General features: G+C 47.4%; 1 protein-coding gene across 1 annotated transcript in view; it reads right to left on the reverse strand.

The window, feature by feature from the left end:
* DNAH9 (dynein axonemal heavy chain 9) overlaps positions 1 to 26223 on the reverse strand; it is a 388028-nt gene that overhangs the window by 292651 nt on the left and 69154 nt on the right. The window contains exons 16-20 of the mRNA XM_019536510.1: positions 23111 to 23321; positions 19806 to 19933; positions 13961 to 14069; positions 12316 to 12463; positions 5640 to 5814 (exon numbers count right to left, since the gene is read on the reverse strand). Of these exons, the coding sequence (XP_019392055.1) occupies positions 5640 to 5814; positions 12316 to 12463; positions 13961 to 14069; positions 19806 to 19933; positions 23111 to 23321 (771 nt within the window). The remainder of the gene's footprint in view (positions 1 to 5639; positions 5815 to 12315; positions 12464 to 13960; positions 14070 to 19805; positions 19934 to 23110; positions 23322 to 26223) is intronic.

The raw sequence follows: 26223 nt of genomic DNA on the forward strand, positions 1-26223 counted from the left end.
CTACTTCACGGTCAGGGCGGCTAGGATCTGGAACCAACTTCCAAGCGAAGTGGTGCCAGCTCCTACCCTGGGGGGCTTTAAGACAAGGCTAGACAATCACCGTGCTGGGGTCATTTGACCCCAGTACTCTTCCTGCCATGGCAGGGGGTCAGACTTGATGATCTGCTCAGGTCCCTTCCGACCCTACTTACTATGAAACTATGAGATTTATGTAGTCATAGATGTTAGAGTCAGAAGGGACCTCAGTAGATCATCAAGTCCAACCCCCTGCCCTGGGCAGGAAAGAGAGCTAGGGTCAGACGACCCCAGCTAGGTGCTTGTCCAGTCTCTTCTTGAAGACCCCAAGGTAGGCAAGAGCACCATCTCTGCTGGCAGCCCATTCCAGATTCTGGCAGCCATTACTATGCATAAGTTCTTTCTAATGTCGAACCTAAATCTGCTCCCTATCAATTTGTGGCATTGTTCCTAGTTACTCCAGGGAGTGCCCTAGTAAACACAGCATCTCCTATTGCCTGCTATACTCCCCTGATGAATTTATAGGCAGCCAGAAGCCACCTCTCAGCCTTCTGTTGCAAAGGCTGAAGAGATCCCGGTCCCTCAGTCTCTCATAGGGCCTTGCCTGCAGGCTTCAGACCATATGAGTGGCCCTCCTCTGAACCCTCTCAAGATTTTCCACATCCCTCTTGAAGTGCAGTGCCCAAAACTAGACAGTACTCCAACTGTAGCCTGACCAGTGCCGCATACAGGGGAAGCATCACCTCCCTGGACCTGTTCGTCATGCATCTGCTAATGCATGATAAAGTGCAGTTAGTCACAGTGATGACTCATGTTCATCTTGGAGTCAACTATGATTCCAAGATCCCTTTCTGCTCCTGTGCTGCTGAGAAGGTCATCCCCCAGCCTGTAAGTGTGTTGGTGGTTCTTTTTGCTCAGGTACAGCACTTTGTGTTCGTCTTTGTTGAACTGCATCCTATTTCATTCTGTCCATTTTTTCAACTTGTCCAGATCCACCAGGAATTGTTCCCTACCCTCTGGTGTGTTAACTTTGCCCAATAATTTGGTATCATCTGAGAAACTGGACAGGATGCTCTCCACACACTCATCCAAGTCATTGATGAAGATATTGAATAGCACTGGTCCAAGGACCGAGCCTTGCGGGACTCCACTGCCCACATCTTTCCAGGTCAATACTGACCTGTCCACCACCACTCTCTGGGTGTGACCCCTAAGCCAATTTGCCACCCAGCTGACCATGTAATCATCTACATCACCACCTGTCAGTTTATTTACAAGAACAGAATGATATACTGTATCGAAGGCTTTCTTAAAGACTAGGTAGATGACATCTACCTCAACTCCTGCATCTAAGCATTTTGTGACCTGGTCAGAAAAAGAAACAAGGTTAGTCAGGCTGGGTCTACCCGCAATGAATCCATGCTTATTTCCTTTCAGCATTATTTACCCTATTGGGCTGCCACAGATGTGACCCTTAATGATTTTTTCCAGAGTTTTCCCAAGGAGAGAGGTGAGACTAACTGGCTTGTAGTTTCCCAGTTCCTCCCTCCTCTCCTTCTTGAATGTAGGGGCTACACTGGCCCTTTTCCAGTCTTCTGGGACCTGACCTTGAGTGCTCGAACAGCTGTGCCAGTGGCTCTGCTATGACACTGGCCAATTCCTTCAGCACCCTTGGATGAAGTTCATCCGGGCCTGCTGATTTGAACACATCCAGCCCCTCCAAGTGCCCCTTCACTAACTCTGTGCTAACAGTTGGTGGGCTGGTGTCCCTCCTGTGTCTATCTATGATCCAACTGGGAGATTTATCATGGTCTGTGTCTAGGAATACAGCTGTAAAGAACTCATTGAAGAGCTCAGCTTTGTCCCTGCTCTTTGTCACCAATTGCCCTAGTTTGTCCTGTAGGTGTCCTATGCTACCCTGTGCCTTCCTTTTGCTCCCTATATCCCTGAAGAAGTACTTTTTGTCGTCCTGAATTTTTTGTTGCCAGCCTAAATTCTAATCCTGCTTTGGCCTTCCTAACTTATTCCCTGCAAGTGCAAGACAGGGAGATATACTCCTCCTTGGTAGCTACCCACTTTTTCTGTAGCCTCTATACCTCTTTCTTTGCCCTTAGGCTTTCCTGGACTTCCTTGTTCAGCCAAGAGGGCATCTTGACCCCTTAGCCCCCTTATGTGCAATGGGATTGCCTCCTTCTGCACCCACAGGATCGCTCCCTTGAGGAATGACCACCCTTCCTGGACCCCTGTTTCACCAATGCTCTTGAATTTTAATGCCTCACTAACTAATCTCCTGAGCATACTGAAGTTAGCTTTTCTGAAGGCTAGCACTTCAGCCCTGCTGGTTAGTTTACCCACCCATCACCAGATAGTGAATTCAATCAGTCGATGGTCACTATTCCCTAGGTTACCTTGTACCTGCAGATTCCCCACCAGGTCATCCCCTGTAACTAACATCAAGTTCAGAAAGGTGTTTCCCCTAGTGGAATGATATACCTCCTGTGTTAGGTGGAGGTCCTGTGTGCAGGTTAAGAACCTACATAAGCACCTAGATTTGGCTGACTGCTCCTCCCAGAAGATGTTAGGGTAGTTTAGGTCACTCATGACAACCATATCTCTCAACTGGGAAAAGAGATGTAATTAATTTGTGTGTCCCATTCTGATTCTGGTTGCAATGCTGCTCACTGGTACTTTCATCTTTGTTGATATCAGTCCATCAAAAACGTGACTGAATTTCACCAACACACTTTCATACAGCACCTAACAAATGTCTTACAGCAGTGTGCCAGGCATAGTGCTAAAAGATACCCACTTTCAACTTTCTACATTTACAGATCAAGTGGCCCTGCAACTGCATTTATGGCACAACAACAGTGACACCTAGGACTAGTTTTTCAGAAAAACTCTGGGACAGATTTTCAAGGCTAGGGACAGACATTACATATAAACCAGTTTAAGTGATCATAAACTGGTTTAAACCTGTAACAGTACAGACATTCAGTGCACATAAACCAGTTTTAAAAATGGCTGAAACCGGTTTGAGATCAACCTGGTGGAGTGTACTATATCAGACTTAACTGACTGAGTTTAAACTGGTTTATGCAATGTCTGTCCCAGACCCCTTCCTGGTTTAACTGAAACCAGAGTCCACCAGTATCCCGGCATGCTCTCTGGGCTGGGCTCTGTGCTCCAGCTAAGCAGGGCTAGCCATGTTCCTCTGGTCCCCAGCCAAGCAGGGACAGGCAGGGGTGGGTGTCTGGCCAGAGAGGCATTTAATTCCCCCCTGCCTGTCCCACCGGCAGGGACATGAGCTGGGTCTGCCTGATGGAGGCTCCCACTCACTGCTGCAGCAGTGGGCCACCATGGCCCCAGGAGGCAGAGGGGGCAGGGAGAAGAGTCATTCCCCCCTCAACCCCCACTGTCCCTCGGGTACCACAGCCAGGTCTGCCCACCCCAACTGCTGTCACCACCATGCTCACTTCCTGCTTGGGGCAAGCGGCAGAATAAGCCCCCTCCACCAGAAGCTGGAGGGAAGGGAAATAACCCCTGTACCTGCCCCCCACCTAAAAGGGCCTGCCAGCTGGTGTCTGGCCATGCCCCAGCCCAGCTGCTGCAGTGGTGAGAGGGCAGGGCCCTTGATGGGGGCAGCAGCCCCTGTGACAGTGTCAGGGAGCGTGAGCCCCTTCCTTGTGGGGAAGCCCAATGCAGGACTGGCAGAGCTGTGACAAACTGTGTGCAGCAGCACCAGGGCTTGGAGAGAGCCAGAGGCCTCCAAGCCACCACCACCACTGCCACCACTGTGGTACACAGCAGCTTTTTTCACTGGGAAGAGGCTTGTGCTTGGGGAAACCATAAAAGGGACTGCTGCCCCCATCATGGTTGCTTCCCCCTCGCCTCTCCAGCAGCCACACAGGGGCAGGGGCAGGTCCACATGCTGGCTCACAGGGCCCCTTCAGCGTGGGGCAGGAAATGAGGTTGTTCCTCCTTCTGCTGCTCGGGACATGCAGCCGGGTCTGGCTGCCCCAGCCACCACCTCCACTCACTCTATGCCCAGGGCAAGTGACAGAATACGCCCCCTCCACTGGACATCAGGGTGCAAGACAGGGCTTATTTCACTGCTTGCCCCGGGCACAGAGCAAGCAGCAATGGATGGGGAGGGCAGACCCTGCTGTGATGCCCCTGGGGCAGAGGGGGGAATAACCCTGCTCCCAGCCTCTGCCTAAGGGACCTTGCCAGCTGGCATCTGGCCCTGCCCTCACCCAGCTGCCAGGGCCCTGCCCCCTTGCCATTGCAGTGGCTGGGTGAGGGCACAGCCAGATGCCAGCTGGCAGGTCCCCTGAAGCGGGAGGCAGGGACAGGGGTTATTCCCCCTCCATCCGACATCTGGTGGAGGGGCTTATTCCTCCGTCTGCTCCATGCAGGGAGAAAGCGGTAGTAGTCAAGGCTGCAGTCCCCTGGAGGCAGTGGAGGTGGAGCAGGGAATAACTCCCTTCCCTTCCCCTTCTGCCTCAGGGGCCATCCTGGCCCCCTGCTGCAGCAACCAGGGGGAACACCCAGCAGCCCTGGCTTGGGTCCCTGCTGGTGGGACATGGAGGGGGGAATTAAACCCCTCTCTGGCCAGTTCAGCCAAAGCTACTACATGGGCTGGCCACGCCCTGCCAGCACAGCTTCCTTGCAGCCAAAGGCGTGCTCCAGCCCCCCTCCAGCTCCTGACCTGAGCAACTGCAGGCAACTGTGCCCGCATTTCCTCAGGCTGCAAGGAATGTCTGTGCTGTTACAAACTGGTTCAACCTAGGCAGGTTAAACTAACCTGAAACGACTGAATAAATTCAGGCTGAGGCTTTTGGAATGTCTGTCCCTAACCCAAGAGTTCAGTCATCCTTTTTACACCTAAAGAAAGATAATATTTCCAAAAGTGTTCAGCACCCAGTTGTGATACTTATGAGATTTTCAGAATACTGCCACACTTGGAATGCACCCAGCATGTGAGCTCTTCTGAAGCCTCTGTAAACTTGTTGTACAAATCCTAACTAATGAATCACCAATGGGTATATAAAATGGACTCAATAAACCCAGTGCTACATTCTGCTCCGTTCATTTTTGGAAATCTTATTGCCTATACTTGTTCATCTTTAACAGAGTTCATTGATAACAAAGCATGATTTGATCTATGCTATTACAATCAAGCTTCTACTTATTGATCTACAATAGGATAACAAGCTTTAGCAACTGGTTGATATGCTGTTCGAGTGATGTATTCAGCTGGAAGGTTGCTCTTTAACCACTGTCATGTTATGTAATGTGTTACTACTTCAACTTAATATTTACAACACAATATTTATTTTTAAATAAAATCCCTCTTATCTTTGATCACTGTCCATTTCTTTCTTATACTACCTCTTATGTAACAGCACTTTTTGCAAAAATGTTTTATCTATAAGATCAGCAAAGGAACAGAAACCTTCACTGTTCCGGAGATTTCTCCCCCATTGACAGTTACACTTTTAGCGCCACTAAAACACAGTGCCACTTGGGAGTCACTACTTTGAATAAGTGTAAGAAAAGAAAGTCCTGTCTAAATGAGAGGTTAACTTAATTCATCCTGTACTTAGTATCTTCCACCTTACCTGGTCTTGGAACATTGTTCCACCAAAGGCCCAGACAACAGCAAAAACAAAGTAAAGTTCATAGAGCTCCTTGGGACAATCAGGAGGAGTGTTTTCCTTAGTCAGGAGACATTCAAGGAGGAAACATAATGTCTGAATCATACTCTGCTCTGGAACAGGAATAATCTTCTTAAATCTAAGGGATGGAAATTGGTCATATGTACAGTATAGCTGGACTGATAACAATAGTCATTCATCATCATGATAGATGCACAGAAATCCACTTCCAGAATATTAACATTTTACTGTTTTGCAGTCTCTCTCTTGTTCACCAGTACAACAAATAAATAAAACACCAGTTTCTCTTCCTTGGACCTGCTGACACAAGCACACACAAGTAATAACAGTAATCAAAAGTTTTAAAATGCCTCAAGCTTTGATCCTCTTGGAGGAAGTAAAATAGGATATTTGCTAGAGGCAAATATTTCTTGAGAATAGGATGAGTTCAGGAACAGTCAGATAGAAAAATAATAAAATCAACAACTTCATCTTACCATTTTACATTGACCTAGATTATATTTACTGAATTATTAACTTACATTGAGGCAGCCAGACTAACACTAAAGCCTTTCATCAAATAATTCCTGTTATTTGAATGGTTGGTGCTTCAATTTCTGAATTAAACAAGTTATAAAAACATTTGGCTTATAACTGCCTACAGCTATTCCTGTGGTTTTCATACTCCATCACAATGCACAGAAAACAGATTGTGCTGCTGACTGGTTACACAACCCCCACAGTTAGGGTAGCAAAAACCCTGCTGCTATAAACCCTTGGTTTTGTTAGAGTGTTTCCCACTGAAGCAGCTGCCTAGTTTATGATCAAGTGATCTCTGCCCCAGTGTACACATATTTAAGATCAGTTTTTTGCTCACTAACTGAGCTTGACTGGTAAAGGCAGTTGAATGGAAGATGGTAGTCTAATCTGCAGAACTCCATACCTACCAGTCTCAGTCATTTCCCAGTTGAGATGATATGTTTCCAAGGCTGCTATGCAAACACAGCCTCATAGAAGCTCTATACAAGAAAAATATTTAACAGAGCGGGGACCTTGATGCCTCATCATTGGTCACCCTTCCTAAAACATGCACATTAGTTGAAAGTCAAATGGGTAACAGTCCAACCTGTACAAAACAGGGGGTGCCTGTAGACAGGCTGAGAGGCTGCTCCGATGCACTGTAATTGCGCTGAAGTGTAGTAATTAGTGTGCTCCAGCAGCATCCCATGTTTCATGTATCAGCATCCCTGCACTTCAAAATGGCAGCAGGGATGCTTGAACTAAAGCTCGTCAAGTGAGCTTTAGTTCAAGTGCCCCCACTGCTCTTTTGAAACACAGGGATACTGATACTAATTAAAGTGCTGCAGCATCTCATGTGTCTCTCAAAGCTACTGTAATTAAAGCACTCCCCACCCCTGGAGCAGATGTTAAAATTCCCAGGGAGCTTAAATACTTACTGCAAACCTTAATTATATTGAAAAGAAAACAATTGCTTTTCACTGAACTGGTGCCAAGAGTGAACTGTGTCCAGGCTGGAAATGGACAAGTACTAACTTCAATTATTACAAAGCTGTCACAAAATGTATTTAGAGCAGAAGCTTCATCGGGAAAGAGCTCAACTCTTTACTTCAGAGAAACCTTCCTGTGATAGATTTGGAATGACCATAGAATCTGGGTACTTGTAGAGTCCTTAATACCCACTATAGAAGATTAGAGCAATACTACAAAGTACAATAATAAAGGTCAGAGAGCCCCACAGGGGTACTAGATTACATACCTACAGACATTTTGATAATAATTAGTATGCAACCTCCTATAGTTTATGTATTGCTATATGGTCCCTATAAGCTTATGTAACTCACCCTTGTCCTGTAGAAGGGAACTTTTAAAAATTAGTTCATCTTGAGAAGGACAGCAAGACCCTCTTGAGCATACAGTGGGGACATGGTGGTGGCTGGTGGACATTTTGGATGTACTATGAAGGTCAAGGGGAGATAAGAAATTCTATCCTAGCAATGAAGGTGGAGGGGGTGTGGTAGCTGGGTCCAAAAGGAAGTGGTAGCTGGGCCCAGAGGCACTTGTGTATGTGATGAAAATTGCTCTTTTGTGCAGCTTAATGCCATCATACTTTACAGGTATGCAAGTTTTTGGTGATTTAAATGAGTTTGCATCATCATAAATTAATCCCCATCCTGATGTAGTTTAGTGTGCAATGACACAACTTGGAATGGTGCAGCTACTAATCTATCACATGTACACTGAATGACATGTGGTGAACCCCTCTGTCCATTGGGTGTCACTACAATTTTCATGTAGTGAGCCCCCTTGTCCACCAAGTGCTGCTACAGTTTGCAGGTATTTGTGTGTAACAGATGTTTTAGGACACCCTTGGCAGGCCAGGGGGGAGCCCTGGTGAACACTGCTGACCAGTGCCAAAACTTGCAACAGTCACACAGCATAGCTCACACATGCCCAGCAAAAATCCCCAGACTTTGCCTGGCAACAGCTGTGAGGAACAGTGCTCCCCTCTACCTTGCCCCTCTAAAACATCCCTCCTTGGCTGGCTGCAGCATAATTGTCCCCATAGCACCATTAATTGCTCACTGATTTTATGTAAACCTGACAAGGAAAGTGCTGTGAGCCCACATAAGCATTAACCACGCCCGCTTAATGGATAGTAGGTGAGTTCTGTCAGCATTCATTCCTTCACCAGCTATGTCTGAACTGCTCAGCAGTTCAGACCATGTCCCACTGGGAATAGTGTCTTGACACATGGGTCACTGGGTAGCCTGCTGTGCCATGCCCCAACAGAGCACCTGTGGGCACCCATCAGGGGCATCTCAGTACATGGCTCATTGGGTAACCTTGCTACTGTGCCATGGCATACATGGGGCTAAAAGACCTAGCGAGACTAAAAGACATCCAGAACAAGCATTCCCATAACATACAAAGTTGCCACTGGTGCAGAGCCCTGTTTCCTGCCTTGACCCTGCCTGTCAGCAGCATATCCAATGTCCAAACTTTGCCCAGCAACAACAGGGTGGGAGGGAGGTGAACTTCCTTTGGCTCTGTTACCTCAAGACTTATAAATTGAGTGCACAGCTCCCTGGGGTACCCCTTATTGATAGAAGATGTTTGATAGTCGAGGGAGAACGAAGTGGACTGAGTCTAGGTCCAACTGGACTGTAGCCAAAACAAAGAGCCTTGTGCAGGTGCTGGGGGATCCTGAGGTTGTGCACCAGTTTGTCTGCAAGTCCAGGGGCTAACTGGCACATCTACCTTGATGTTGCTAGGAGAATGGGTAAGCAGAGGAATAACAGGATGGCGGTTCAGTGCCGTATCAGGGTGAAAATGCCACGGGCTGCTTTCCACGTGGATTTTTCCAGAACACAGTGGCAGGGCACCCCACTGTGCGACGTGGCCCATAACAGATACCTCCAGCTGCTAATGGAGGTACTGGATTGCCGTGAACACATGGGATCAGAAGCCTCTGGGGCATCCTCAACTGCTGAGATATCACCAATCACCACTGTGGGAAAGTGCAGCCATGCATCAGGGTAGGCTGACAATCTAGGATGATCTAAACAGATTAGTCAGATGGGCAGACCAGAACCAGATGCTGTTCAACACTGAGAAATATAAAGTGCACAACAAACTTACAGGCTTGGTCATGCTACGCTAGCCACCACCACATCCTGGGGGTCATAATTGACCATAAAATGAATACGAGCCACCAGTGCGATGATACAGTTAGCAGAGCAAACAACACATTGGCATGCATCAACCAATCCACCTACAGCAAAACTAAGGAAGTTATTCTTCCACTCTACTCAGCATTGGTGAAGCCACAACTGAAGTATCACATCCAGTTCTGTGCATCACACTTCAAGAAGGATGTGAAGTGCGAGAGAGTCTAGAGAAGAGCCACTCATGTGATTAGAAGCCTGAAGAACAAACCATATAAGGAAAGGCTGATGGACATGGGACTGTTCAGCCTAAAAAGAGATGACTTTGGGGGGATTTGGTGGCAGCCTACAAATATATTAAGGGTGAGCATCAGGGGCTAGATGAACAACTATTCACCAAAGCACCCCAGGGGAAAACCAGAAGCAATGATCATAAACTCCAGAGCAGGGGGCTAGACCCTATGATCTCACAAGGTCCCTTCCAGCCCTAAACTTCTGTGAATCTGTGAGATGCAGGGAGTGCATTATCAGAGTTCGAATTTGTGCACCACCACACTCCAGTATGTCCATAAAAATATATATAAGAAATTCATGGGGTGCAGACTTGTGTAAAATAAAGAAATTAATCAAATTACACTTAATTAAATTATTAAATTAATGAAATCACACCACTTTTCATCACCTGTACATATCAGCAAGCTGTGAGCTACAGATATTGCCAGTCTGTGGCAGGGAATAGTGGTGTGTGGCACCCCCTACTCTAATTTAGTATGAAGAGACCAGCAGGATGGACTGTTATGCAGCACTCCCTGCAGTAATTTACTGTGACTAGCACACTGAGCATTTCATGAGATTTAAGACCAATGGCGTGTAAACAATGATGGAAAAATAAAACCCACCATTTCAATTTATGGGACAAAGAATGCAACCCTGAAGAACTAAACCCTCATCACATGTACAAGAGCCCTCTGTGAACAGGGGTAGGGTCTGGTACATGGTAAGGAACTGTCCTACTGAAAATACTGATCAGGGCTTGGGAGAGTTGGCAGAGAGGCAAAAAAGTCTGTCCTGTGTCTCAAGAACTGAAGGAGGTTGAGGGAAATTTGGATGACTTTTCTTTCAGCCAGAGTAGCATGTGTCCTGCTCTGAAGGGAAGAGAAAATAATAGAAGTGTGTTGGATCCATCCAGAGGGTCCAGAGAAGGTGATGGATTCAATGTGCTGCTAACCGGATTCAGAAAACAAGAAGTAGCAGCAACACTGAAGCTGGTTAGCAAATTATTCACTACCAAGGAGAACTATAATGAACATATATAAGTATTGTGATTTTTAATGCTTTTCTGTGTAAGGTTTTCGTTTGTGCTGAGTCAATTGTTATTGTGCTATTGTTATTGTGTTGTCTTCTATTGTTATAATTAAAAGATATATTTGGATTTTTTTTTGTTCGTTATTTTTCAGTGAGGAGGGTTTGATGCCAGGTGTCCCACAATGGGTGATGCAGGTTGTACATTTGGCATTGCATAGCCCTTTCTGGTTTTCATAACCAAGCTGTTAAAAACTTTAGACAGATACAAAGAAGACAGCTTGGTTAGTGAGACTATTAAGGAAGTAAAGAAAAGAAGAAAAGTGACAGAGACATTCCACACCACTAATGACATTGATAAGAATTTCTCCCACAAAAACTATAACTTAACAAGGACATAGATGTGGGATAACTGAAACCTTACAAGAAAGTGAGTTTTGGAGTTATTTCTCCTTTCCCATACAAACTTATGTTATACTGAATTAAAACCAAAAATGCCCTGGCCTTTCAGGGGCAGGGAAGGAAAATGTTCAATGGCGTCATATGCCTATTACAACAAAACCTGTTGGGCTTGGAGGCATGGTGGGTGCTGTGGCGGGATAGTAGGGGGTGCTCCTGCGCTAAACCACCCAAATCACTGCGCACCTTGCAGGCTTCAAGTGCCTCCCTGGGGCACCTCACATTTGGCTGACCCCCTTCCTGGACCATACCCACTAGCCTGGGGGTAACGCAGCCACCACCCAGGGTCTAGACTGATCCTGGTTCTGTGTCCCCTGGGAAACACAGGTCTAGTAGTCCTGGAGGGTACTTGACCCACTCCAAGAACTTGGGGTGCTTTACTCAGTCTGAAGCACAAATAGTGATCTCCCTTAGTCAGCCAAAACAAGGGGAACCCAAGGCATAATCTAGACCTACTCCCAATATGTCTCCCACACCAGGTACAAAGGAGACCTTTATTGGTTACAAGGAGTAGGTTTGGAATAGGGTACATGGTATAGCAATATCAAAGAAATCCCATAGAGCAAACAGGGTGGCTGGGCAGCCTTTGATTATGCATCTGAGTTACTGAAACCTATATATCTAGTTAGATCTCAGGTATTTTACTCATGAGTATCATCCAGAGGCAGGTGGAGTTTCCCTCTGGAGGTAGGCAGTTAATTGATCATGAGTTTCAAGAGAGAGAGCAAGTTTCAGATGGTCCAGTTTCTCTCTCTCTTTGAGTTTTCATTATGGCTATTGCCCCTCCTCCTGGGCAGCCCTTAACTTATATAGACCTTATGACCCCATTTACCTGGTCCAATGGAGGCCAGCACCTGCTGACTGCCAGCTAACCCATTTGAAATGCATCACTGGTTGCTGGGTAGACTGGCATTGCTTAAAACAATAGGGAGCCTAAGCCCCCCCGCCCAGGTATGTGATGCCAGTCACGTAGGCAGAGGGACCAGGTTTCCCCCTTCCCTCAGGAATGTATCCAACTCAGGTTACAACTCACGGTTACCTAAAAAAGATGGGATGCCTGCCCTCTGCAGGGACCATGTTAACCAAATTGTCACAGAGCCGAGTTTTTGGGGAGAGACAGAGGTGGCATTCTGCCACAGGTGCTACTCTTTAGTTGTTTGAAGCACAGGTAATGTATATCTTTTATACTATACCTCACTCTAAGTGTATCCAGGCAAGATGGCAGGTACTTGTCAAACAAAATGGTCAGGTTAGCACGTTCTGACTGGTATTCTCGTCTGTCAATCCAACTGCTCACTGGAGGATTCCAGCCCAAGTCTGCTGGGTTGATGTACAGAATCCCTACAGGCACAGTGCAAGAAAGACAGGTACAGCAAGGATGTAACATCATCTTTGTTCTGATGTGCAAAAATATCTCATATGTGAAAGATTGTCTAACTCTATTGCAACTATGCAGTTGGTTCAATAAAATATATCATCCTAAGAAATCCTTTTCTTGAATTATTCCTTGGACCAGCACAGCTATAACATCACTTTAACACTACCATTCATTCAAATAACCATTTAATAAGTACAGTAGTTATCCTGCTACATGCCTGGTGATTTCTATTTTGATCACTGCACTACCTTTGAAGGACTAGCAGAACTTTCAACTGTGCTTCATGGCATCCAAGGTAGCATTACTTCCTTATATCTATTGCATGTGGGCTGATGACCTTCACAAAGTGCTGGATGCTGTCTGTCCACACATGAAGGCACAATCTCTACACCTACAGCCAAGTACTCTCCACAAAAAGGGAAAAATAAGGGTTGGTAAGTATAAGAACTAGCAACTAAAGAACTAATAGGCTAGACAGGATGGCATATCTATGTCCTGCGACCGTGGCATTGCTAGTTGTGAAGGATGTATGCAAGTGCCTTGAGAGCTGTCAGACTTCTCAGAATGGTTCTGATAGGACCAGGTCTATGGAAGCAACATCATGCAAAATTAGTATATGGTTTACATTCACTTCTCTGAGCTTCCTCACTTATAACAAAGGGACAACAATCCTTCCATTCTCTTACACTGCGTGCCTTACCTATTTAGATTGCAAGCTCTTCTGTGCAGGGACTGTCTCATTGCATTCATCCATTGCCCTACAATGGAGTTCATTAAACACTACTGGAATTCTCCTGCTCTTCATTACCTGTCACTCATTTCATAGATTTCACAGACATTTAGGCTGGAAGGGACCCCAGAGGATCAAGTCCAGCCCCCTGCCCTGGGGCAGGAAGTCAGCAGGGATCATAGGATCCCAGCAAGATAAGCATTCAAATGCGTCTTGAAGGCATTCAAAGTGGGTGTTTGAACCGTTTCTGGCGGCAGTCTATTCCAAAACTTGGGGGCTCGGCCAGTGAAGAAGTTCTTTCTTATGTCCAGCCTGAATCAGTCATGGCAGAGTTTGTGACTGTTCGATCTCATCATCCCTTGGGGTGCTCTGGTGAATTCTGCTTAAATCTCAAGCTACTACCTACACAATTCAGAAGAAAAGTGTAACAAGAAATAGCTTGTGTTTCCAGGCAACCCTCCACTGATGTGATTAGTGTTTTGGCTTAAGACTCTGGACTATTCTCGTTTTTCTGAAGGGGTTTATCCATTCCTCTATCACATATATGGCTACTAATGGCACTATGGAATAAGTCTGGGAGTTTCAAAGGGAAGCCAAATATGAAATGTCAGTGGGCAATTTATATTCAACTCCTTCACATCCATTAAAAAATCCCAGGCTAAATCTAAATCCATTTGCATATTGCAAGAGCACGAGCACATGAATTCTATCTTCTTGTTTCATGACTCACCTGCTCTGGACACTGTTGCTGGAGTGGCTGTGCGAAGGTGACTGATCTCAAAGAGCAGCCTCATAGTTGGGTTCAAGGGTATTCTTTCATTGCTTGCTAATGTCAGCACCTGCAAAGAGTAGACAAATACAAGCTGGCAATGTAAAATCTCATGTTCACTGCATCCTCCACTCCAATGGCAACAGGAATTGATTATTTCCTTGGTACCACAGTGTCAAAAGTAGTGGTCTTGATATGAATGAACCAGTTGTACTGCTTTGTTAACATCTGGTCCAATTTCATAAATCAATGCTCAAGCAGAGGGAGATATCTTCTTTCATCTTCCTTGTTTGCTGTACAATTAATTCTTCTGAGACTGTTTTTTATTCCTATCCTCAGATCCTTCTTGATTAAAGTGTTTCTGAAAGTCCCCAGAGCAGCACACACATATCATCAGATACATTCTTGAATTTGTAGAGGCATCCCTCAAACCTTCTAGGTTCCAGTAGCAGGAATCCAGTCTATGTTCTGACTGGAATTACAACTGATAGGTTCTTTTTAAAGAAACTACTATGATCTCTCTCTAACTCAACTTCTCTGAACAGTTGGGTCCCTCTTTGCCCTCCATTCTTTCTCTCATGTCAGAGAGAAATATTTTTTCCAATGACTTGCTCTTTGGCCAGCTTATAAATAGGGGCCTAATTAATTCACGGCCAGACAAAGGAATTTTTATGGCTTGATCATGGCCCAAACAGCTGATTTTGCAGCCAATTTCCCAGAGGTCCCAGCCCATGTCACTGATTAGCAGAGAGGCCCCAGGGGACGAAGACATGGCAGGGAGGCTGCCATCTACCATCCCAAGGGGGACAAGGGGGCGACTGCCATCATGGCTGCTTGCTGCCTTTTGTGCCACCCCACCAGCTGGTGCCTTCCCTTCCTGGGTAGGTTGTGAGGCAGCAAGGACCACTGGCTCCTACTGGGGAGCCACTTTATTTTTATTATTATTATATTTTTTTAGAGTTGATTTTGCAGACAATTGCAGATTCTTCAGCTAATCATGACTAAATTTGATACCCACAAACGCAGGTATCAAATTTAGACGTAATTCATTAAAGTGCATTAATGCACTTAAAACAGACTCAGGGAGCAGCGCGAGATCCATGGGTGCAGGGCCGTTGCACCCCTGCACCCCCAAAGCCCCCCAGCAACCCCTAACCACTGCAGAGTACCCCCAACGACCCCTGGTGGGACTCTACCTTTCACTGGGCCACAGGTATAAATGGCTGTACCATGTACAGGCATGATCGTGCAGAAAAAAGAGGTGGGGATGTAGCTCTCTATGTCAAGGATTGCTACATGTCCCTACAAATTGACATCGTCACCCAGGAAGGATGACTGGAGTCTCTCTGGGTTAAAATACATGGAGAACATGGCTCAGGGGACATCACAGTAGGAGTCTACTACAGACCTACTAATCAGAAACAACAGCTGCACCAGGAATTTGGCAGGGAACTGGTTGAGGTGGCACGCTTTTGGTGCAAGGTTATCATGGGAGACTAACTACCCGAGCATCTCATGGGAAGAGCACTTGGCCAAATCTGATCGGTCACAAAGCTTCCTCACGTGCGTGGATGAGCTCTACCTGACCCAAGAAGTCTGAGGGGCAAACGTTGCTGGACCTGGTACTGGCCAGAGGGGATGATCTAGTCAGTGACCTAAGAATCGATGGAAAGCTGGGTGACAGTGAACACAAGCTAATCACCTTTACTATCCATTGCAAAGCTGGCAAGTCAGTCAGCAATACAGAAGTCCTTGACCGCAGGAAAGCTGACTTTAACAAGCTCAGGAGACTCATTGTTGAGGCCCTAAGGGACCACAACTTGACAGGCAGAAGAATCCAAGAGGAGTGGTTGCTCCTCAAGGGAGTGATCCTGACAGCATGTGGGATGGCCATCCCATCTCAGAGAAAGGGCTCAGCAACCCCTTGGCTCAGCAGGGAACTTGAGGAGACCTCCTATGCCTCAAAAGACAGACTTATAAAGGATGGAAGGTTGGAAGTACCATCAAGGAGAAGTACTCAGCATCGGTCTGTACCTGCAGGGAACGGATCAGGAAAGCCAAGGCTGTAACCGAGCTCCATCTAGCCACACATATCAAGGATAACAAAAATATCAGGGATAACAAAAACATTAGAAAATTCATGGCACTCAGGTGAAGTACCTGAGGACTGGAAGAAGGCTGATATGGTACCCATCTTCAAGAAAGAACAGAAAGTTGATCCTGGGAATTACAGGCCAATCAGCTTGACCTCAATTCCCAGTAAAATTTTGGAGAAAATTATCAAGGAGATCCTTCTGGATAAGCTGGCCGAAGGCAACATCATGAGAGATAGCCAGCACGGGTATGTTGTGGGTAGGTCTTGCTTGACCAATCTCATCTCTTTCTAGAACCAGGTGACATATTACCTGGACAAGGGAGAAAAGATTGACATCATACATCTGGACTTTAAAAAAGCTTTTGATCTGGTGTCCCATGACCTCCTCATGGAAAAAATGGCCAACTGTGGCCTCAGCTTCAACACAGTCCAATGTCTGGGCAATTGGCTCTGAGGTCAGACCCAGAGAGTAGTGGTCGATGGGAGCAAATCATCATGGCACTCTCTGACCATTGTTGTCCCCCAAGGCTTTGTCTTTGGACCAGTTCTTTTTCACATTTTTATCAAAGATTTGGACATTGGTGTCACAAGTGCACTGGCTAAGTTCACCGATGACACTAAACTTTGGAGCATAGCGTCCACACCAGAGGACAGACTAGTGATCCAGGTGGACCTGGATAAACTTAGTAAGTGGGTGGATATGTTCAATGATATTCAATGTACATGACGTTGAATATAGATAAATGTAAGGTACTCCACCTTGCGAGAAAAAACCCACATCATGCTTGTAGGCTCAGCAGTGCTATGCTTGCTAGCACCACGGCTGAAAGAGACTTGGGGGTCATGATTCACCATAAGATGAACATGAGCCACCAATGAGATGTCGCATCTGGCAAAGCAAACAAAACTCTGGCTTCCATCCATAGATGCTTCTCAACTAAATCTCAGGATGTCATCCTCCCTCTGTACTCGGCTTTGGTGAGGTCACAGCTGGAGTACTGCATCCAATTCTGGGCTCCACAATTCAAGAAGCAAGCTTGAGAGAAGTCCAGAGGAGAGCCATGTGCATGATCAGATGGCAAGAGAATAGGCCTTATGAAGAGAGGCTGAGAGTCATGGGACTCTTCAGCCTGGAAAAGTGCAGGCTCAGGGGGGACCTGGTGGCTGTTTATAAGTATATAAGGGGTGCACATCAGGATCTGGGAGAGCATCTGTTCACCAGAGCAGCCAAAGGAAAAACAAGAGCCAACAGTCATAAACTCCTCCATAACCACTTTAGGCTGGACATAAGGAAAAATTTCTTTAATGTCTGAGCCCCCAAGACCTGGACTAGACTCCCTCCAGAGGTGGTGAAGGTACCTACTCTAGACTCATTCAAGAAGTGTTTGCATGCTTATCTTGCTGAGATCCTTTGACCCCAGCTGCCTTCCTGCCCCTGGGGCAGGGGGCTGGACTTGATGATCTTCGAGGTCTCTTCCAGCCTCAACATCTACGAAATCTATGAAACACACATGTAGACGTGACCCAGCACTAACTTTAGTGCCAGGTTTGCATAGCCACTAGGGGGCCACCCTAAGCTTAACCTCAGGGCTCCTGCTTAGGCCTTTTTCCTGCCCCAGCCTGAGCTGTTCTATGGCAGCCCTACCTGCAGGCTATAAAAGCCAGCACCATTCTGGAGCCCCTGACCTGGCTCCTACCTTGGGACCCCCACCACCTGCCCAGGCCCAGCCCCACCACTCACCCTGAGGCCATGCAGCTGAAGACCCAGATGTGCCAGGTACAGCACCAAAGGGGAACGGTGACCCTTAATTTGGGCAGGCAGAGGGGGAGCTGTCTGCCACTGAGGACGGGCCCACTGCCTGCCACACTTGCTGTTGCCCCTGGATCCACGAAGGATCAGTCCAAGGCTGGAGTGCTGAGCACCTGGCTCCAGGCTCTGCCTGCTAGGCCCCCATCCCCTCCTCCCCCCACCCCTGCCAAAAGACTGAGACTTTTGTAAATAGTTATTTTGGGAAGAGGGTTTTTTATTGGTGGGTGGGGAGGGTGTTGGAGGGGCTCTGTTTGTTGGGGAGATAGCAGGAACAGGGTTCTATGTGTTGAGAGGAGTGGGGAGGGATAGAGGTAGGGCTTATGAGGGTAATAAAGCTTTTTTTCCTTTCAACCACATGCACATCCTGAGCATGGAGCTGGAGGTGACCAGGGGGTAGGAGGTGTGCGGGAGGCGGGGCAGGTGGGCTAGAGGGGAGAGTGAAACACAAGGTACTCTACCAGAGCCTCCCACACCCAGTGCCCTGGCCTCTGCTGGTAGGTGTGCGCCTAGCCTGAAGCCACTGCCAAAAATCACTTAACACACATTAATTTTAATTGTGCTTATTTGCACATATAGACATGCCCATAGATTTGTAAAAGTTAAGGCCCAAAGGGATTCTTATGATCTCTTGTATAGCACAGGCATGGGAACTTCACCCAATAATTTCTTCATAAAGCTGACAACTTCTGCTTCAGCTAATGCATCCACTGGAGAAAAATAATCAATGCAGACTTAAAGATTTTAAGCACTGAAGAATCCCTTACATCTTCAACTGAGGTGTTTCAATAGCTGCAATATATATATGGAATAAATATTAAGATGTCATGAAATGTGTGGCTTTCCACTCTGCAAGTAACTGAATTATAATGTCCCAAGACAGTGGTGCCCAATCTTTCTGGGTTGCAGACCAAATGGGGAGTGTGGGGTTGGTCTATGGGCCAGATCTGGTGTATAGTATCAGTCTGTTGGCCTGATTCAATGCAGGGTCATTGTATAGGTGCCATTTTACATGTGACCCTAGCCCCATTTGCTGAATCAGACCCAGGCCCTGCACGTGCCATCCTGGGCCAGGCTTTGGCCTTGGTCCCAGCCCTGACCCCTAGCACACCGGGTCGAGCCCCAGCCCCAGCCCCAATCCCACATATCAGACCAACCTGATGCACAGAACCATGTCACCTGTCCACAAGGCTCGGAAATTTGTTGGCAGGATTGTGATAACAGCATTAAGTGCCAGTCCTCTCCACTGCCAAATTTCCAGGCCTGTGGGGAACACTGTGAGCCAGATGACACAGCTCCATGGGCCATATTTGTCCCACAGGCAAAAGGTTTAGCACCATTCTCCAAAGAGATGGTTGCTTTGCATTGTTGAAGACACATCAGTGGCTCATGTGCCACAAAACTTTGGAGCTATAAGAATCCTGCATGGAGCATACAGCTCAAAAGCAAGGATCCCAAGGATATTTTCTGAGATACTGAATTACAAGTAGGCAGTTTTGAACCATATAAATATCTCTCTCCACCATCATATATCTTATGAAGAGAACTGTATTCCAGAATGCAAACCCTATGCAAGGGGAAAGGACAAAAAAATCACATTTTGTAACAAGAGCACATCTTTTATTTTTAAGATGGCTCCTGGATTTTGAAGTAGTGGCCGCCACAGAAAAACAATTTTATCTGCACTTCTCCAATGTAACAACATGCTCCCAGAAAGCCATGCTTTGCTCTTCTACTTATCTGATGCAATATTATCTTTGTTTGATATATTTTTTTCTATTTCAAGAAACACAATAACAATTGTTTTATACTATCAGCAATTGTTTCAGCATATGTGCTTCTTCTAGGCTTGATTTGTGCCATGTGGTCAAGCACTGGCCATTTCCCTAGCTTACACATATTACCTTATTATCGTCCATGACAGTATTAAGAGACTCAATCCACATTGGGTCAATATCCCCATCCAGTACTATCCACTTAGGACCATCATGTGTGATGTTGGCCAGCTCTCGCATGATCGATGAAAAAAGTCCTGAGAGGATGACACAGATTGTTCAGTGAATACTCATCCTGCCCTACCAATTTTATCCAATACTTGATAAGGAATCAACCTTCTTTATTTCTGCTTCATATTTAGAGGTCTGTTACTCCACTGTAAGTTTGTGCAAGTTAAGTAAAACAAACCACCATAGCACAATCCCAAATTAACCTGCTTTAGAGAAAAAGGTACATTCAGTTAGCACTGGTGAAAACTATTGCGACCTGCATGCAGCTCAATACTCCTGGGAATGGCAGAAGGCAAGAATAGGGAATTCTGAATCCTCTACACTTGTAAAAAGAGATGTGAATTCACACACACACACAAAAACTGAAAACCATGTGATTGTGTCTTGGAGTTTCTTATAAATGCTTCCTCAAGTGAAATTATATTCAGGGAAATCATGATGCATTAAGCCCTGGGTGAAAGTTTTGGAAAGACTGAGGGGAGAAACACTAAGGATGATACTGATAGAAAAAAATGTCAGTAAAATCAAGGAGACTAATACAATTAGTACAAATCAGTAGGTCCAGATGCTCTGCACCCGAGGGTGCTGAGGGAACTGGTGGGGGTCATAGCAGGGCCCCTAGCAAGGCTCTGTGAGTGCTCGTGGGACTCTGACCAGGTACCAGAGAACTGAAAAAGGACCAATGTGGTCCCCATTTACAAGAAGGGGAGAAAGGAGGACCCTGGCAATTATAGGCCAGTCAGTCTTACCTCAGTTCTTGGGAAGACCTTTGAGAAAATTATCAAAAGAGTCCAGAGAAAAGCCACATGCATGATCAGAGGTCAGGAAAACAGACCTTACAACGACAGGCTGAGAGCTATGGGACTCTTCAGCCTGGAAAAGCGCAGGCTCAGGGGTGATCTGATGGCCACCTATAAGTTTATCAGGGGTGACCACCAGTTTCTGGGGGAACGTATGTTCACTAGAGTGCCCCAAGGGATGATAAGATCGAACGGTTGTAAACTCCTGCAAGACTGTTTTAGGCTGGACGTAAGGAAGAATTTCTTTACTTTCTGAGCCCCCAAGGTCTGGAATAGCCTGCCACTAGAGGTGGTTTAAGCACCTACATTGAACACCTTCAAGAAAAAATTGGATGTTTATCTTGCTGGGATCCTGTGACCCCAGCTGACTTCCTGCCCCTGGGGCAGGGGGCTGGACTCGATGATCTTCTAAGGTCCCTTCCACCCCTAATGTCTGTGAAATTTGTGAAAGACCACATCTGCAAGGGCCCAGCAGGGGAGGTAATGCTCAGGGGCAACCAACATGGGTTCATTGAGGGCAGGTCCTGCCTGACTAACCTGGTTTCTTTTTAGGAACAGGTCACAAAGTCCCTGAATGATGGAGCAGGGTGGATGTCATCTTCCTGGACTTTAAGAAGGCCTTTGACACTGTTTCCCACCACATTCTCTTAAAAAAACTAGGTGACTGTGGCATTGATGCCTACACAGTCAGATGGGTGGCAAATTGGCTAGATGGTCGTACCCAGAGAGTGGTGGTGGATGGGTTGTTTTCGACCTGGAGGGATGTGGCCAGTGGAGTCCCCCAGGGCTTGGTCCTGGGGCCTGTACTATTCAACATCTTTATCAGTGACCTGGATGTGGGTGTGAAATGTGCACTGTCCAAATTCTCTGATGATACCAAGTTGTGGAGCAAGGTGGGCATGCTGGAGGGGAGGGAGAGAATTCAGCTAGATCTAGACAAATTACAGAGGTGGGCGGATGAGAATAGGATGGAATTCAATGCAGACAAGTGCAGGGTACTGCATCTAGGGAAAAGGAACCAGCAACACACCCTTCTTGTCAACACGGTGGCAGAAAGGGGACTTGGAGTCATTGTTGACTCCAGGATGGACATGAGCTGCCAATGCGAGGAAGCGGTCAGTAAGGTTAGCCGCACCTTGTCGTGCATCTACAGATATATCACAAGCAGGTCTAGGGAGGTGATCCTTCCTCTTTATGCGGCATTGGTCAAGCTACAGTTGGAGTACTGTGTTCAGTCCTGGATGCCGCACTTCAAGAGGAATATGGCTAGCATTGAGAGGGTCCAGGAGAGGGCTACTTGCATGGTCAACGGGTAGTGGGACAGGCAGTACGAAAAGAGGCTGAAGGGCCTGAATCTATTCAGCCTCCACAAGAGAAGGCTGAGAGGGAATCTGGTGGCCATTTACAAACTCACCAAGGAGGACCAGTGAGAATTGGGGGAGGCTCTGTTCCCCTGGGAACCACCCAGGGTTACTAGGAATAATGGCCTCAAATTGTTAGAGAGAAGGTTCAGGCTAGACATCAGGAGACATTACTTTACAGTTAGGGCTGTGAGGCTCTGGAATGGGCTACCAAGTGAGGTGGTACTCTCTCCTACCTTGGTCTTCAAGAGGAGACTGGACAGATATTTGGCTGGGATGATATGACCCTACCACCCTTTCCTGCCCAGGGCAGGGGGTCAGACCTGATAATCTGTTTAGGTCCCTTCTGACCCTAAGCACTATAGTACTGTGATACAACACAGTGACTAAGGGGAAGTAAATAATGAATATTAAGAGTAATAATCCTGAAAATATAGCAGAAGCTCTGCAGAACAGACCAAAAGTCCACAAAATGATCACTTTTCCCTACATAAATACTTACACATTAAAATATTTGGTATTTTACAAAGGGACCAGGAGCCAGCACATGCAACTTGTGAGGCATGGGAAATCTTTATGGAAATGCTGTTGGCATTTGTATTACTAATGGTGGAGAGAGGGTGAAATGTGCATGATGAAGACAAGATACAGTGGAGTAACAGTGCCCCTTTCCACTCTCATGTAATTAGATCATTCCTGATTTGAAAATATCCCAAGCATTCTGGTTTAGCCCATCATGAGCAGCAGCTTATTCCATTTAGTCTTTCATACATGGCATGATTATCAAACAAGGCAGTTGATATTTATGGTATAGTTATATTAAAGCAAGATTTATATCAAGACAACTCATTAAAAATTAGAATGGGTAGGGTGTCCCACATGTCCTATCAGCAACAAAACCACAGTATACTGCAGATGTCAGATGAATGAATGTTTGAGCTTTGGAACCATGCATGAGTGCGAAGAACTATTGTTACTGCTGTGGCTGTATTTGATTAAGTTTACTCTCACTGCTGGGGGTGTTGGAGCTGAATACATTTACCATCTTTCCATTCTCTTGTTGCTGGGTTGATAATGCCAAAAAGTTCATCATTGGTGACTGCTTTGGGGTTGAGGTCTGTCCAGACAGGGCGACACTTCATTATTTGGTAAGTCTTGTAAAGAGATTTCAAAACCTGAGATTTGCCAGTTCCAGCATTACCCACCAAAAAAACAGAGTGTCTCACAGCCAGAAGCTCCTCTAGCTGCACCACCTGGAAGAGAAGTCAAAGAAAAAAATCTCCAAATTTCAGATAATAATACAAAAGTCACACTTCACTAAAAGGCTACCTGGCACTATTAGGATAGTTCTTCTGACATCAGTGTTTTCTTGCAAACTAGAAGAGGAACATTATATTACTGTAATGCTTAGGCCAAGGAGCCGTTAGTGAAGTTCTACAAGGTAGGCTATCCCCAGCCTCTTTCAGAGTTCTCATTAGAGAAATCTGGTTCCAACATGAACTCTGGACCAGTCGCATGGATTAAGACAGACCATGGTATGACAGAACTTGAAGAGCCAGATAAACCGGTGGTTTAAACCTCCACAGAACCACTAAAATCAAAACCTGATTTGACATAGACTAGCAGAGGACATGACATATGTGCAGAATTCTCTTTCCACACACAAATGGCAGTTTTCCAGCTGTGAAAGTGGCATTTTTTGGCAACTTTACATAGTTGTGATTCTATTACTTGTACAAAAAGCATTTTATTACCTGTTCACATAAGTATACACCCAGCTACTAAGCATGAGAAGTAAACACACATCAGGAATAACAGATCTAGGGGCAGGTCTACACAAGACTCTTTACTTCACAGTCCAGCTAATTATTGTGTGTAGTAAGTGGCACCATCTATACGTGCTGACCCTTACTGCGCAGTAATTTGCTCTAATTGTGAGTAAATATCCTACACGTAAATACAAATAGCAAATTAACTCATGACTAATTACTGCACAGTACAGCACATATAGACAACCAACCAGGAGCAAATTTGCTCCAGATCAGCCAAGCAGCAGGGAGAAGAAAATTGCTCCCTGCCCCAAGGAGCTGCCTGCTGCCAGGGCAGGCTCCCCCACTGGAGCCCAGGAGGGGACAATGTGCCCCTACCCCGGCAGCAGGGAGCACCAGTCCCTGCTCTGCCATCGTGGAGTGGGGGCTGGGGAAATTGCTCCCAGCTCTAGCTCACCATTACAGAGCTGGGGCTAGGAACAAGCTCCCCATCCTGTGCTCTACCATCCCAGAGCTCACGCTGGGAACTCTGCATGGAAATGGCTCCCCACACAGCCTAGAGCTGGATGGGACCTGCCCCTAACTGGGTCAGTTTCCAGCCAGCTCTGGGCTCTGTGGGGAAAGTCTGCACATGCAGCCTGGACATGGCTGGCAACTGTCCCATTTTGACCAGTCCCATAGGCAGAGAAATAATTTTTTTGGGGGGGGGTGGGGACTAAGTGTGTGCATGTGCCAACCCCCGCCCCCCCCGCCCCAGGCAGAAAAGTCTGCAGCCGAAGGGGCGGGAGGAGGGGAAAGGGCTGTAATGGGGAGTGGCATTGCCCAGACTGCCCCAGCCCCAGCCCTGGCCCAGCACTGCCCAGGGGGGCCTGGAGCCAGGGGCTGGAGTACAGCCAGCCTCAGCTGCACCACCTGGCTGAGGGGATGGAGCCCCTGTGACCCCAGAGCCCGCCCTGCCAGGCCCTGAACAGAGGGGGCGGGTGGGGCAGGGCGCAGGACAGAACCGTGGCTTGTCCACGGAGCACAGGTAGGGTTGGCGGCTCCCATTGCTGCACATGTCCCTGGAGACATGGGAAGGGGGGTGCCCCCAGATCTGCGCAGGCCAGGGTGGGTTGCCACTGCAGGCTGGGGCCAAGGCAGTGCTGGGCATTCCCGGCTGTGGGCAGGGTGGGTGCAGTGCACTCTCAGCAGGCAGCGGTGGCACTACAAGGATGGTTGAGTGGGCTATGGCATATCTTGGGGTGGCTGCAGCCCCCCCAACCCCCTCCTAGTGCTGCCACCACCCATCCCAAGTGTAGTCTGCACCGTTTCCTTCCCCCACTGGAAAAAGCCCAGCCCCAGCCTGCACCTGGAGCCCACCCTGCTCCACATAGATCTAGGGGCATGTGTAGCAGCAAGAGCTGCACCCCCCAACAAGCTGCTCAGGGTTCAGTCCCACGCCCCACCCCTAGTGCCTGCCCCTCCCCCAGCCCTAGCCCCACTCCTTCACTACTGCCTGCATTCCCCTCCCCACCCCTGCTGCAGCCACTGGAAGCCCGCAGCTGGGCTGCCGTGTGGCCCTATTACTGCCCCATGTTACTGCCACGCCCCATTAGGCCACCCCTCTTCTGCCACCTATGACCACTCCCCAGCCAGCTCCAGGCTACATGTGCAGACTTCCAGGCACACCCCGGGGCTGACTGGGAATTGTCCCAGCCCTATGCCGTGATCAGGCAATCAAAGTACAAGACTTGGAAAGAGCTGTAGGGGTGGGGCAGATCCATGCTACCTACCCCATCTGCTGGTGGGGCAGCTAGAAATAAGTCCCTGGCTAGATGGAGAATCCCTGCCCAGCCGGGGGCTTGCTACTGGCTGCCCCACCAGCATATTGGGGTAGGAGACTGGGACCTGCCCCTCCCCTGCAGCTGTTTCCAAGCTCCTAACTCCTGATTTGGGAGTCAGGGCCGAGAGCTCCCTGCTGCTGGGGCAGGGGGACATAGTCCCCACCCTGGGTCCACCACCAGAGCCCACCCTGGCAGCAGGCAGCTCCTGGAGGCAAGGCACAATCTCGCAGCCCCTGCCAGGAGACAGCTATCTCCTGGCCCTGTGCTCCCAAGCCAGCCCCTGAGCTAGCACCCAGTGGGAGCCAAAAGCTACTCCTGGGTGCTGCAGGGTGTTGGTGCAGGGCCAGAGCGGGTGGGAGAAGACTGCTGCCAGGAGCAGAAAATTTTCTACCACATCCCTGCTTGTGTAGACACCTGCCCAGGGTGGGCTTACTCTAGAGCAGGGGTTCCCAAAGTTTTCATGCCACGACCCAGCAAACCACGGCCCAGCAGTCGCAGTCAACCACAGTTGGAATTTACAGCTAGAAGACAGGTAAAGATACCCTCTCACACCATGGGTGGGT

This window comes from Crocodylus porosus, unplaced genomic scaffold (genome assembly GCF_001723895.1).
Source record: "Crocodylus porosus isolate Cpor-Errol unplaced genomic scaffold, CroPor_comp1, whole genome shotgun sequence".
In the NCBI taxonomy this organism is placed as follows: Eukaryota; Metazoa; Chordata; order Crocodylia; family Crocodylidae; genus Crocodylus; species Crocodylus porosus.